Genomic DNA, 15226 nt, shown 5'->3' with positions numbered 1-15226 from the left:
CCTGAGCAAAGTTACGATCGCTGGTGCAGGACCATAACTTTGCTCAGGAGATAAACCGCATGCTCCTAGACCAACTGCAAATCCTAATCATGACCGCTCTCCGTTGCCTACGACACAATACGCAGCCTTAACTGGAAGTCCAGATGTATGTAGATACTATCAAATTCCCCATCCATCCTTGTTAGCAATGAAAAATATGGAAAACCATTGCATGGTCTTAATCACAAACACTGCTGCAAGAAGGAAAAACTGTTGCCTCCAAAGAGGTTCCTAGCACTACAAAGTGGTTATGTTGTGGTATAGTACATTCTTCGAGGGCACAAGGATATGTTGCTGTCACCCCATTTCGAGATTGTTTTAATATTAGTCTGGTTTGGCACATAAATAGTCTTAAATTTATTTTTGCTAAAGGCAAACTCTAAAACCCAACCAATTTATATCGGGTAAAAAATCTCATTGTCCAGGCTTGGTAAAATGTATTATTCAAAAGTTGCCTTGCACTTTTAAACACACATAACATTGTACAAAGGAACCCATCCATTTTTAAGGTATTTGAACAAAGAAAAAGGACAACATGTATTGATCTTCATACTGCAGATCTGTCCATACTCAATTTGTGAAACTTTTCTTTTGTAGGTTCGTCTTTGCATAAAATGACTGCCAGCTTGTCTGACCTTAAAGCACGACTTGACTCACGAAGATGTGTTCAACCAAAGATCTTTGCTGAAAATATGAAACTCAGACAAGAAACCCATCATTTAGGTATAAGAAATGAGTTCAGTTGATGGCTTCAATTAGTGTGTGTTAACAGTCAGTTGGTTGGGCGGAGTATATTCATGCTTAAATGTTCTGTTGTCATCAGTTCCTTTTTGGAAATCCCATTTTGTTAGTCTTAATCCTCCACTTTGGTGCAAGTTTAATACACATTAAGTAGCCAAAACTACACTCCAAAGCCTATATGGTTTTAAACCCGCTAGTCTTATACAATAGACAGGTGCAGAACTGAGTCATATGATTTGTAAAGAGCCTGCTGCTGGCAGGCACAACTGGGATAAGGGCAGCCATTTTGGGAAGAGCAGCATGTCTGAAATATCCACAGAATCAACGTGGTACGATCAAAGGATGTGCTGGGCTTGGTTTGTCTTAGAGGGCATACTAGATAACTAATGAGCTCTACTGGGTTTTTTGTCAGTGTTAATCTAGTAATCATGGACTGACATGAATTAAATGACAGGATGTAAGTTTGGCAGAAGTTCGAGCAATATGTTTAGATATAGTATATGTTCTCAACAACATTGTAGGACAAAGAAAAGTAAATGCATGTATTGCATGAAAATAAGTTAACCGGATCTTACCGAATTTTGTTTACTCATGTAGCCAATTACAGGCCACAGGGCTCAGTGGATGACCTGTTTGCAGGGACATGGTACCTTGTGCATGTGGATGAAAAGCACAGACGGCAGTACGCTCGGCACACAGTATTGGATGATCAACCACTAGAAGCTGGGACTGGAGTAGACGTTATCCATTCAAATGTGATTAATGAGGTAAATTGGCCAAAGAGCAGTTACTTTTTTTTTATTGATGTTTTTGTTCAAAAGTATAGTCCAGTGCATGAATCAAACTGTAACAAAATAGATGTATTTGCAGATATTGATACTATGAATATAAAAAGAAATAAGACGGTTCATCAGAACTTCGTCAAGATTATTGACGTGAGATTCAGAGATTATTCATTTTTGTTAACTCGTTGCACAAGACTCTAGATGAACCCCTTAAAATCTACAGGTGCGTACTTGGGCTTTAATAGCCAACGATGGTCCTCCTGGCCGACGTACCAGCTCTGTGCCCGCCAACTTACATGCTTCCTTTTCAAGTATGTAAAGGCCACCACAGGTTTACTTATTTTATACTGAGACAACATAATTGCTCATCTGTGTTGTCAAGAGCTACATCTTTAATGCCATTCAGAAGATTTGACTGACCCATGCCAGTTCCAGAAAAGTCTTGACCAGATGACCACCTGCTTCACCGATTCAGATGACAGGACTTTTCATCTGAGAATTGAAGCCTGATCTATTACCCTAAGGTTAATCGTGATAACATGATACTGTTGAAGGGAATAACCTAGGAATAGATTGATGTGCATGCACTGAGTTGGAAGGTAAGTAGATTAACCCAGTCTTTGTGTAGTGCAGAATAGAACACATGTCCACCCAAAGAGGAATAGCTGTGAGGCATCCATTAATTTTAGTCTGGAGAGTAGTAACAATAATGGGAAAGGTGAAGATGATTTGTCTGTCACGGATACAGTGATGATGGGAAAACTCAGAAGATGAGATAATATCTCCTAAAGACATGGTAGAGTGTGTAGAAGGGAGAGGGCCTAAGGCTAGTTTTTAAAGAGCTGAACCAGTAAAGAGTTGGTGGGGTGGATTATGAAAATCTTGAGACTGACCAGGCTGATGGGAGAGGAAAGAAAATCAATTAGATTGAAAATATTCATTGTCTAAGAGATCTCCTACGTTTAAAAAGGGAAGGTTCTTTGCGTATGTCAGTTGGTAGATTGATTCACGACTGGGCTCCCTGGAGATGGAGGCACTCCTATGCTTTGATACTGGAATCGGAGTTGTAGAATTTGAATAATTTCCTACTGAGTAGCCGGCAGTAAATGAATATAAGGAGGGGTTTCATTTTCTTATAGAAATTACGATTGGTGCTCTGGAAGGCCAGAGCAGTGGCACATTTTGTATAAATGATCAAATATCTTTCACTTGCTAATCCATGCCAGAAAGTCTAGCATGGCGAGTGAAACATGTACTTTGAACACCAGCAGCACTCTGCCAGTTGACTCCCCAGTGATCTTCTGTAGCTTTAACAAACTTCTAAATAACATCTAGCGTGGTAACATTCTATATTCAAGATAAAAATGAGGCACTCCTGAATGGTATCTTGTTGTAACATGAGGTCCCCCCCACCCCCCAGTGGAACTCTGGCTTCGGAGACTGGCAGATGCTAGCTAAAGGAACCATTGCATATGACTTAAAAAATACATCGCACAAATTTACTAAACGTGGTGCCTAGTTCTGTCCTGAATGTACACGTTTACCGCGGCAGACATTCCGCTGTGGTGCGGGCGTTCTACGCAGTGAGCGGGGCTGCGTCGGCCGTTGGTCGTGCGCAGCACCTGGGCGGTACTGCTTGCGTTTGCCAAATCCAATAAAAATCATTGAAACCTAAAAAAAAAAAAAAAAGTATGCTCCAGTGAAGTTGTAGACCGTTTCATCATTAATCTTCAGCTAATGCCTTGTAACTAGATTATACCCACTTCTTTGTCCTCAGAGAAATGTGCCTTACCTCACCCATGCGGCCAGAGAGATTCCACCATGTGAATTTTTCTTTTCATATACTGAAAGAATTTAACTATAGAAACTTTATCTTGAAAATGCATATCTGTAACCTATAGCAGGTCCATTTTACCCAACTTAAAATGCTTGAGGGCACATGCTGGTTAATTGTCTCCTTAGATATTGCCTACGTTCAAATATTCAGCCAACTTTGAGCTAATCAAATTAATTTTGATGTTGGGGATTTTATTTACAAATAATAACTTTTTTGTTTTTTCCTATTTCTCTCTAGCACATTCCAAGCCCTGCTAAAAAAGTTCCAAGGCTTCCTACATCTGCAGGACAGGAATCAGTTACCATTCTAACAAACGGAGAACATTAAAACGCCACTGAAACACCACTGAAGGCGAACGGGTTAACAAAAAGAACAAAGACTGATAGCACTGCTTATTGTACAAAAAAGAATGACTGAGAAATTGGTAATTTTTCAAGCTTATATGTATCTACAACTTGTTCTGAGTCCAAGTTTAGGGTCCATTACATTTTGCAGAAATTAACACTACAAAGCATTTCAATATGTTTTTTTTAATCATTCAGCGATCAGATCACCACAGTGCTGGAAACTCAGCGTTTTGGGCTGCCATTTCTTTTGTAAATAGTTCTCTTTTTTTTAAAATGGGTTTTCACTGTTCTGATGAGAATGTTTGACATACTGCACATCTGTTGGAATGGCAACCAGTTTTGTCATGGTTTACAAGCTGGGATGTTTTAATAAATCCCTGGTCACCCTTCAGTAAGATCTTTTATAGCAGCGTTGAACTGTTTTGAATGCAGCATTTGTCTGCAGTAATCCTCCTGTTTTAACTCTAACTTGGATTTTAAGAGGATAAGACATTGTAGAATCTCAAATTAACATGGCAAGCACTTACATTTTCAAGCACATACTGCTGCTCTGTTCTGGCTGAAAGCCTTGCTAACTTAAAAACGTGTAGAAAATCTAAACTAATTTAAAATGAGCTTTTTTTAAAAATGTTACAGTTGAACGGTTTGTATATCTAAATATAAATGTACTGAGAATGTCACGAAACGTTGAGAAACTGGTTGCATTCTGTTGTGTAATTCAATGTAGTGTATTTAAAGATTATCTAGAATAATTTACTGTGAATGTTTTTGTACAGTCAGTTTGCTACAAATATAACTGTAAAATTCTAATATGCAGGACGTGAATGATTCAAATTGCTTAAGTTCAGCTCTGATACTGCCTACATTGTAGTGCACAAATGAGTAGTCTGACACCAGTAACTTGATGAGAAACGTGTCCCAGCTTAAAGAGGTGACCTGCTAAAATAAAGCTCTCACAGATATTTAAACATAGATTTGTGTTTCTGTTTTATTTTTTGCAACAAAAGCTCAGCCAGCAAATAAATTAATGTAGTGTGTTTAATTGTCTATTTATAGACTTTCAATCTACAAAAGGAGGGACAGAGGGCCGTTCAAGGCTCAGCATGCACGGCCCCAGGAATGTAAGGGTACATAGAGGTGTGCAGTTCCTATTGTGGAAAAAAAGGTCGGAGGTGCCTGAGGGATCAAGTTGGGAGATCTGATCCTACAGGAGCAAGGGCCCTGACACACCCTAAAGGGTGTCATGCTTTATCATAGGGCAGCTCCTTGTTGGGTCAGCGCTGCAATGCCCAATGGGCAGTTTGACGTAGTTCTTTTCAACTGCCGTAGTGAAGTGTGAGGAGTGAAGTGCTACTTGAAAGTATTGCGAATGAGTAAATAACTTGAGGTGTTGACAGACCAAAAGGTTAATATGTTCGTTGATAGATTGCATCAAGGTATGCTATATACTCTCATAAATTGGGGCATGGTACGATTTGGGTAACCTATGTACTTCTAACCGTCCTCCCCATGAGTAGTTTAGTTTTTCCATTGCTGGATTGTGACCAAAAAGTCTGTCTTATAATTATTTCTTATTTCCCGGTCGAATGGTAATCAAAATCTCGCTTTGAGTCCTTTAAAAATACATTTTACTTCATTATGTTTTTTTATGGATCCTTGTTCCTAAAATGTTTAATAAGTGGGCTTAGTTTTATCACATTCATGAGGTGGAACCTAATGTGGCAGTGCAACTTAATTGAGAAAGCTGTAGCTGATAGAGACTTCTATCTGCACATGCTTTACCATAGAATTCTCCCCAGATGGCAGACTGGATCTGGAAGTCTTTCGTGAGCAGTACCCCTGTGTGCCGGTAGGTGACTTTGTTTGGCTCTGCTTGGTGTCGCCCGTGCCAGAACTCACATTTGCAGTGCCTATATAGGTGACACCCAGGCGCGCTAATATCAGTTCTTTTCTTTCCGTGCCAGCCAGCTCAGATCAAGAAAAACCTACCACTCAGTCATTTTTCTATATTTTGTGGAAAGTCATTTTTGAGGTTTACCTCCCGGTGTGGCAGGGATGTCTTTAAGTAGGTCGGCTTCAAGCCCCAGCAGTGCCAGTCACTGACAGATGTTGGTGACAGACCCGCATCTTTTATGCCTTATGGTGCCTCGAGCGGGATCACGTCCCAGGGACCTGCTCTGCCTGGCGCGCCATGCACCTGAAGGCCTTGCGGGAGTGCTCCCTCAACCTTATGGAAGGTCAACGAGCAAAGCTGTGAAATTTACAGTCCCGGTTGAGAGGAAGGTCCTGGGAGCGGTCATGAAGCTAGAGGCCCTTGTCTCATTTGAAGTCTTTCTTGGTGCTTCAATATCAACTTGTCTGCCAGCGGATTACCTACCATGGGAAGGTCATGCTGATTGGTGAAACATCAGGTGGTCCCCAATCGGACGAACTTAGTGAGCTACTCTCAGGACTAAACCTTGTACAACAAGTTACCACTGCTACTCACATCAAGGGGACATATCCTTGACCAGATCTGGACAACCAATATAGCTATGTCCCCTGTATCAGTATCATTGTGTACTTACATTTACTATCCATGACAACTTCCCTATCAAATCACCCTGCCGAGGAGGCGGCACAAGCAGAAACTGGAATAAAATCGATAAACCATTAGTTCTTGACTCACTTGCCAACTCTCTCCCCCCTGTCAACTCTTCCATCAACCGGGCTGACGAACAGTCAACTAGCTGGTTATTGGTTGCTAGTGACAAATTTGCGCCCCCCAGGAAAGACCATGCCTTCCATCGTCACAATGCCCAGAAATCGTTCTCCGCCGAGCTGAAAAATTATAAACTAGCCCTATGGCAATTGGAGGGAAAATGGAGATGCAACTATTTACCAGAAGACAAATGTCTCTACATAAACACCATGAAAACATATTTTAAAAAATCCATCTTTACTGCCAAGGCAGTATACTTCTCAAAAATTCTGTCCGCCACTAATCGCATGAAAGATCTGCTCCATAGTAAATGAGCTATCCAACCCCGATAGAATTTCAATCAAACCTGAACCCTCCTAAACCTTTTGCAATTCCTTGAACTATTTCTTCATTGATGAAATCATAAAAATAAAGTCCAGCATTCCAGCCTGCAAAAATCTGGACTCTAGTCTGTCCATCACCCAAAATTACAGCATCTTTATGCAATTCCCCAAAATTTACGAGCTTACCTTTGCGGACCTCCTCTCTAAAGTCAAATATGGCTCCCCCACTGACTGTTGCCCTTTTAGCATTCTGAAAGAAATGTTTACTACCATACCCAGTCCTGCCCTTAATCTCTTGTATGAATCACTATCCCAGGGCATTGTCCCTGCCACCTTCAAGGAGGCAATTGTCATTCCCCTTTTGAAGAAGCCTGGTGCAGATCCACAAACGTTAGCAAACTATCGACCACTCTCTCTTCTTCCTTACCTAGCGAAGGTTTTGGAAGCACACCTCATGAGATGTCTCACTGATTTCCTGGAAGAATCAGAATTCCTTGATTCTCATCAAGCAGGGTTCCACCCGGCCCATTCTACGGAGGCGGTGATCTTATCAGTGTTAGACACTCTCCGCGACAAGGTCGATGGTGGCTCCCGCAGGCCCTTGCCTGCTCTATCTTTCTGCGGCCTTTGACACGGTCGACCATAATCTTCTGGTCGATCGTGTTAGAGACGTGGGAATCACGGGACCCGCCCTTGACTGGGTCACTTCTTTTCTAGAAAACCGCTCGCAGGCAGTATGCATAGCAGTTTACTGCCCTCAGAATAAAAATTTCTTGAAGAGTCCCTCAGGACTCTTCACTCTCTCCCTTGCTTTTTAATCTGTACCTTCTCCCTCTTGTCCGAGCCCTGAAAGAGCGTCAAGTCTGCACATTTAACTATGCTGACGACTTTCAACTCCTCTTTCCTATCAGCAACTCCTGAGTTGATCCACATCTTTCAGTCCACCATGCTGTTCATTAGTCAGTGGATGAACAGCAACCATCTTACGCTGAACCCGGACAAGACCGAGTTGGTTCTAACCGGTGGCATTACTAAAAATCCATGGGGCCCTCAATTTTGGCCCAAGGAATTGGGCAAGCCCCCCTCCCCATCAAACTCAGAGCCTTGGGGTAATCCTCAATCAGGATCTCACGATGAAGCCACAGATGGGGTCAGTGATTTCTACCTGCTGTTTCCAACTTGGGTAAATAAAAAAGATCTGCAGGCTTCTTATTTATGAAGCCAGGACTCAGGTGATTATAGCCGTGGTTATGTCCTACATTGACTATGCTAATACGCTCTACTTCGGCATCCCCCTTTATCTATCAAAACGCCTAAAGCTGGTCCAAAACCAGGCGGCTCGCCTGCTCGTTCATCAACCACGGCATCTTCATGTTGCTCCTCTCCTGAAGAACCCTCACTGGCTACCGGTAGTCCAGCACTGTGCCTTCAAGGTCGGGTGCCTTACTTTTAAATCACTCAATGGGAGAAGTCCTAAATTTATGAATAACCTGATCAACAAGCACGTTCCCACGCGAAATCTTCGTTCAGCATAAAAAGTTACTTCTGTCCACCCCCTCCTTTTAAAATAAAGCGTACTGGTGGTGCCAGGTTTGCCATTCTGGCCCCTATGCTCTGGAACTCCATTCCCGCCGAAATACGCCTCTGTACCAATCTCCTCCGCTTCAGAAGCCTTCTTAAGACCTGTCAGGCCTTCTAAATGCGCATTAGAACTTGGGTATTAAGCAAAGTAGCGCCATGAAACCTCCCCGGTGTACGTGCGCTTTATAAATGTATTTCAACATAACATAACAAAGAGTTTGTAGCCATACACCTAGTCTTTAAGCTGCTTGTTCGCTCCAGTGCATTTTCAGCCTCCGCTGGTTCGATAGGGACCCCTACTAGATCCACGCCAGCAGCTTTGGTGCAAGTCGGGCCCCATGGATCCACAGATGGATCCGGATCTGTACCACCTAAACCTTCGCAGATGCTCGCTGCGCACAATGGCAGTGCCATCACCATTCTCATCCCCAACTCCGACATGGAGCCAGAGGGGCATCGTCCGGCGCCACTGGAGCCCTGCCTTCGAGGCCAGAGCCTGAACCCTATTCCAATGGCTACGACTCTGGAAGGATTAGGAAGGTTCACTGGATCCTGAAGAATACCAGCCTTATGAAGAACAGCTGGACGAGGCTGAGGTTGTGAGTGAAGCCAGTGGACTGGATACTTGTCCAGATACTGCCATGCTTTCTCCCCCCTACCTTTGCTACAGAGGAGGGAGCTTCTTTCGCAATGGTCGTGGGGAGAGCTGCTGAGATCCTGGACCTTAGCCTGCCTTCAGTGCTAATTTGTCACTAATTTTTTGACGGAAGTGCTCCATCCAGGAGTGTCCCCATCAGAACCGCTTCTCTGTTTCAATGAGGCATTTACTGACGTCCTGCTTGAGATTTGGACCAAGACCAGTACAGGGCCTCTGTGAACAGAAAATTGCTTGCCCCCCTTTTTTCAGGTGTTTCTGTTTATTCTTTCCCTTCCCCAGATACCGGTCAGCAATCTCTGCTTTTCTTCGGTTGCCTGACTAAGCTTCGTTTGCCAATCCCCTATTGTACATAGGTTTTTTACAGGTTTGCAACATATGCTTTCTCACTCTTTTGGTTGTGCCCCAGTGGGAATTCAATCTTGTCCTCACTTTACTTATCTGCGCTCCCTTTGTGCCTCTTCATAATTGTCCACTCGGGCTCCTTCCATCAAGATGGCCTTTCTCGTGGGAATAACATTTTCCCGGAGGGATGGTGAGCTTCAAGCCTTGTCATCCAAGCCTCCTTATCTTAACATCTACCCAGGCAAACTGGTGCTTCGTCTGACCATTTCCTTTCTTCAAAAGTGGTCATTCCATTTCATGTAACCAAATTATCACTGTGCCTACTTTTTACACTCTTCCTCATCCCTCCAAGGGAGAGGAGCACATGAGAGTTCCGGGTGCACGACCAACTCTTTTTGGGGGTATGTTGGAGAAAAGAAGGGTAAGGCTGTACAGAAAAGGACCATCTACTGATGAATCATGCTCTGTATTAAAATCTGCTACTCATTGGCTAAGAAGCAACTCGCTAAGGGCTTGTGTGCTAATTTTCCCAGACCAAAGGCTTCTAGCAGGGCATTAGCATGCTGAGTTCCAGTCCTGGATATCTGCAAGGCAGCTTCGTGGGCCTCCTTTCACACTTTCACCGAACATTAGCCCTTTAGCCCTTTCGGTCCTGCAAGACTTCCTCTTGTGAAATTGATCTGCAGACGCACCTCTTGGAAGGTATTGCTTGGGTATCTTTTCTAAGGTAAAGAATCTGCGGCTAGAAGGCTTTATCAGCTGAACAAGTTGTGTACCTTCGGTAATGCCTAATTTAGTAGACTCTAGCTGCAGATTCCTTACCGACCCACCCATTCTCCCCGCTATGCGAACAGATTTCTAGGGACAAGGGTCACTTACGGCACAGACGACATAATGTGGAGCTGAATAACACTACTTAGGAGTACTGCTTACGAAAAATGTTCTGATCCAGTCTGATGCCTGGGGATAATTCTAAAGGTAAGAAATATGCCTCTTTCTAGACTCTTTCAGAGAAGGCGTTGCCGAACGTAAGTAAAGTATTGTTTTCTGCAAGTGGAATGTCAATTCAGTGATAGTTTCCTGGTGATCCAAGTCCAATTTTACAGTTTTTTACAAGAAGGTTAAAAGAGCCTCTATCTTGCATCAATAAAGGTCACTAACAATAGCCATTCTAGGATGTTTCTTTAACGTTAGTTTGGATTTTTAGATACTGTGACACCTTTCACCAGGAAACCTACTTTAACTGATTTCTGTGCTGTTGGGCTCAGATCAAACTGTTCATTTAAATCTGTTCTCAAAAGAATTACTGTTTTTACAATGTTTCCAGTGCTGATTGCGTCCTTAGTGAAAATAGTGCTGCTTGTATTAAAGAGCTAGCATTTCCAAATGTAATGGCAGACTACATTTGTAAATGATGTCAGTTTACCACTACTGGAAAACACCAAAAAATGATGGACATGCAGCTGTCTGCACCACCTAGATGAACTCCCTAAATACCAGTATCTCAACTCTTGAGTTGTTACCTTCTATGCTGGGTACTTATGCAAGAGTTCTACACGGTCACAGTGGACGTCTGTTTCCTTGGAATCTGTGCGATGCTCTCAATGGCCCACCTCCCGTCACCTCTGATTTGGCTTGCTATTATAGCACCAAGAATCAAAGTGGCCAGACTGGGGGAAGGGTTTGAGAAGGGAACAGCAGGGAAGGAGACCAAAAGGTTAATAAATAAAACAAAACAATATCCTGAAATACAGCAGAGATTCTGCTAGTAAAATTATAGTTCAATATGAATATTGAGGCTAGAATGTTAATTTTCCTATTATGCTGCTCATCATGTAAAAATATATTGCATATAACCATGCCAATAACTAGTTATAAACACTGAGAAAATCCACAGAACACATAGTTCACAGCGGGAGCTGGCAGGACATCAAGAGATCAGTGAGAGCCGGACCGAAGAACTTCCAAGAGACTTCCAATTTAGAAATCCATTGTGGAACCTCCTGAGAGCTTCCCAGCTGACAGGAAGAAGGAGCTCCTGATCTCAGTGAGGTTGACTGAATAATGAGCAGTGGTTGATGGGCGGGCCGCCTTTTTCGAGGTAGACTGCACCTAGGACATGCCAAAGATGGATGCTTCCCAGGGCAGCTGGAAAATGTAGTTTGGTTTTGAGAAGGCACTCTGCAAAGAGGGAATAAAGGCACATTAGTATGAAACCGACATTGATCCATGATAAACAGGAGGCCTCTGACCTGGACTTTCAGGTTCCTGCAAATGGTTTTCAATTCCTTTAAGTTGTAGGATTCCAACCTATCCTCCTCAAAGGATGCAACAGATGAGTAGCAAGTTCAAACTGGCAAGATCTAAAATAGGCCAAAAAGATAAAGAACCAGCATGTGGCATGTAATGATCTGCAATATGGTAGTAGTGCACAACAATCCCTGCAAGTCAAGTGCAAACTCAAGTTATATCCTCACCGCTGACAACCAATGTTAGAAATGGGATTTCTGGTTGAGTAAGGTTTGCACCAAAGCCAGGCAGAAACCACCACTCTAGTCAGGATAAGGGAATTACACTCCTAAAATAACCCCTGCTCACCCCCTGGGTAGCTTGGCACGATCAGTCCGGCTTATCGTAGAGGCAGTGTGTAAAGCATTTGCACATAAACAAAAGTAATACAATGTAAGCACTAAACAAGGACACCACATCAGTTAAAAAAAAATGCCAATAATGTTTATATACTAACGACAAAATACAGTAAAAATCCACAATACAGAACTTTCAAAATAGATGCGTTGCAAAATGTCTTTCATTTGCAAAGATACGGTGAAAACACAGTTCCTTGATGTCGATCGCTCCGTCCGGGACAATCCCGGCGTCGTGAACAAACAAATCCAAACCGCACTGGCTGACCGGGACGTCGCGGGTCAGCTATGGTGTTGGGCAGACCCGCAAATAGTACCTTTCGGAAATGCAGGGCGTCGATGACCTCACGTTGAGCTGCCAAAAGCACGGCGTCGGTACCGGGGTCGCTGGGGCCCTCGACTTCACATGCGTTGCAGATCGATCTCCCGTCTGATGAAGTCAGGAGCGCTGGCGTCTGGTGCTGCGGTGCAAAGTGCAGCGCGTTGTGCCCTCAGGTCGCAGTGCGAGTAGCGGCTTGGTGTTGGCGTCAGATGGCGTTGTCGGTGAGACCAGGGTCGCGGTGTGAGATGAAGGCGGTGCTTGTCACAGTGCTGGCAGGTCACAAAGCAGCAGCGGCGTCGTACTTGCTGAAGCGCTTGTAGGAAGGTGGATACCGGACTATGGTTACCCCAGATTTTTTGCCTAGTGTTTAGCTGGTTTTTTACTTAGTTGGCCTGGGATCCTGCTAATCAAGGCCCCAGGCTATCTGCTCGCTCTTTAAAATGGACTCCATGTACCCTAGGTACATCTCCAAATTGGATACTGGGTCACCTTATGAGCCCCTGTACAGTGTACCATAGGTACCCAGGGCATAGGTGCATCCAAGTCCTACCAGGGGCTGCAGCATGTATTATGCCACCCCAGGCTGGCCACCCAAATTGACACAACTGGCTGATCACTCAGCTGGGGCAAGGTGGTGTAATCACCCTTTGCTTTAGATATAGTATACCTATATCTAACCTTATATCTAGACACATATACACCTATAAGTCACTCCTATGGCAGGCTTTAACAATCCTGGAGGCAGAGTGCTTGGTTTTATGTGAGATGGTACTCTAGCATGAGCTGAGCCTGTCTGCAGCTTTCGGAACCATGTCCTTATAGCTGTTCTAGGATATTGCCATACCATATACTCTTAAGTGCATTATGAACCTCCCGGTTAAATGCTAACTATGGTTTGGCTTTATCATAACATGTCGAGTAAGGTGTCATACGATTTGGAATACTACCCCCTCGCCAGTCCTGGCGACGGGGGTAGCATTCCACCCTTCTAGAGGGAGAAGACCTGTTGTTCCTACTATTCCCGTTTAAAGTTAACCAGAGCCTCAGCATCACAAAATGGATGCTGCGGCCACAGACACAAGTCTGACCTCCTGCTGCTGGGAGTCCTTCCAGCGAGGGAGGCTTGCACAATAGGTTTCCTGCCTTGGGAGGTGCTAGCACCACCCCAGACAGGATTTTGTGTATTGGGACAGGGAGGGCTGAAAGGATTGAGACACTGCCTGGGGCACACAAGGTGTCCCATGCATAGGCCAGTTCAAACCGGTGCTGGGGCACTCCAGCCCCAGCTCTGGCGTGAAACTGGACAAAGAGAAAGGGGTGTAACCACCCCCTTCCCTGGTCCACCCATAGGAGGGACCTAGCAGGTAATCCAGCCCCTAAGATTGGTATATAGGTAGGAGCTGAGTCACAGGACTTTAGATTATCCTGACTGAAACTGTGAAACGAAACTCTGGACCTTCATCACTCTACTTTGGAAGAAGACTGAAGAATCTCCCTTGTGGTCAAGGAGTGACCACCCTGCACAAGCAGGCACCATCCAGCGATCAACGACTTGCTTTGCCGCCGCCGGAGCCCGAGACCAGAGCCTGACAAGAACTGGATTCCCAGACATCCAACAACCCCATCCACAGTCCCTGCAAAGCTGAAACCCTTGGAGGCGACTAGAAACGTGGGACCGGCCATCTTGAAAAGTCTGCGACCTGCCAACTGTGCAGCCCCCGAGGCCTCCTCGAAGCTGTGCATTGGGGATTGAGAAGCCCCAGCCCCGAGCAGCATCTGCACCAAAGATCAGCCCTGCACACTGCACGAGTTCTGCGTGGGGCCCTCTTACATTTTCCTGCTCGACGCGTCTGCCCGGTCACTTGCCCGTTGGCTAGTGGCCATCTTGGCGGTGATTCTGTGAAACTACACCGCTGCTCTGGCTGCTCCAAACTGGCCCTGGCTTCCCTCAAAAGAAGCAGCCCCTCAGACCTTGCTGGTCTGAGTAAGAAGCCTACATCGTATTCTGCGTGGGGTGCCTTTGCCAAGGCTTGTTGACTCAAATCCTGAAGCCGACACCGCCGACAGCGAGAGCCTTCGTGGGACAGTCCGTGCTTGCCTCCTGGTCGTCGTCGACGCCTCCTGGGCCATGTGGCTGCAGAGACGAGCTTCCCATCAGCACCTGATTGCAACGCAACATCACCTGGTTCCATCCTGGTCACTGGCTAGTGACCCAGACTCTGTCCCCTCTGCTTTCAGGTCCTCTACATCTTCGATCCACCTTTGGATCCACCCGGACTCTTCTCTTCTGGCTACCTGCAGCATCTTTTCTCCAAGGCTCCATAGATCTCCACGACGAAACCCGACACACTTTGGGACCTATGCACACGCTTCCTGTGGGTTAGGTAACGCGAGTACTACGGTGCTCCTGTAAAGGTTTACACTCCTAGTGTCCTAGTTTCAAGTGGTTAAGTTCTAGTCCAGTTGGAAGACTCCCAAACCTTTAACTTTCCGTTTTTACGCACCCATTGACTTCTATGTGTGAACGCGTGTGCCTTTAGACTCTGCACGCGCATCCCGTGGGCCTCCTGCTCCCTAACCATTGTTAGTCCAGTGTAGCCCCTGCGATTCTCAAGGCCCAAGGCCTTACCATTGTTCGTGACGTGGTACATATACCACTTTTTTAATATATGGTTTAGCGGGCCACCCGGCCCTATCCATAATTGTGCAACTATTGTATGTTCTATAAAGTTACTTGTTATGCGCTTGTGCTTCTGTGCTCATAAAGAGTTCAGGGGATTTCTTTAGAAATAAATACATATATATTTTGAATATATCTCCTGTGTGGTGTCCTTTCATTTGGTATTAAAGGGATTGCATATGGTAAAACAGCTGGCTTTACATGCCCTCTTGGGTTTAGCCTAAG

General features: G+C 44.6%; 1 protein-coding gene across 1 annotated transcript in view; it reads left to right on the top strand.

Annotated features, from left to right (window-relative positions):
- The window catches only part of HMGCS1 (3-hydroxy-3-methylglutaryl-CoA synthase 1), a 53134-nt gene extending 48413 nt beyond the window's left edge, over window positions 1–4721 (top strand). Inside the window, exons 8-10 of the mRNA XM_086960601.1 lie at window positions 637–762; window positions 1378–1547; window positions 3640–4721. Of these exons, the coding sequence (XP_086816727.1) occupies window positions 637–762; window positions 1378–1547; window positions 3640–3729 (386 nt within the window). The 3' untranslated portion in view covers window positions 3730–4721. The remainder of the gene's footprint in view (window positions 1–636; window positions 763–1377; window positions 1548–3639) is intronic.
- The last annotated feature ends 10505 nt before the right edge of the window (window positions 4722–15226 follow it).

The sequence above is a fragment of the Lissotriton vulgaris genome, chromosome 3_1 (assembly GCF_964263255.1).
Source record: "Lissotriton vulgaris chromosome 3_1, aLisVul1.2, whole genome shotgun sequence".
Classification (NCBI taxonomy): Eukaryota; Metazoa; Chordata; class Amphibia; order Caudata; family Salamandridae; genus Lissotriton; species Lissotriton vulgaris.
This window is presented reverse-complemented; position numbering and strand designations above follow the sequence as displayed.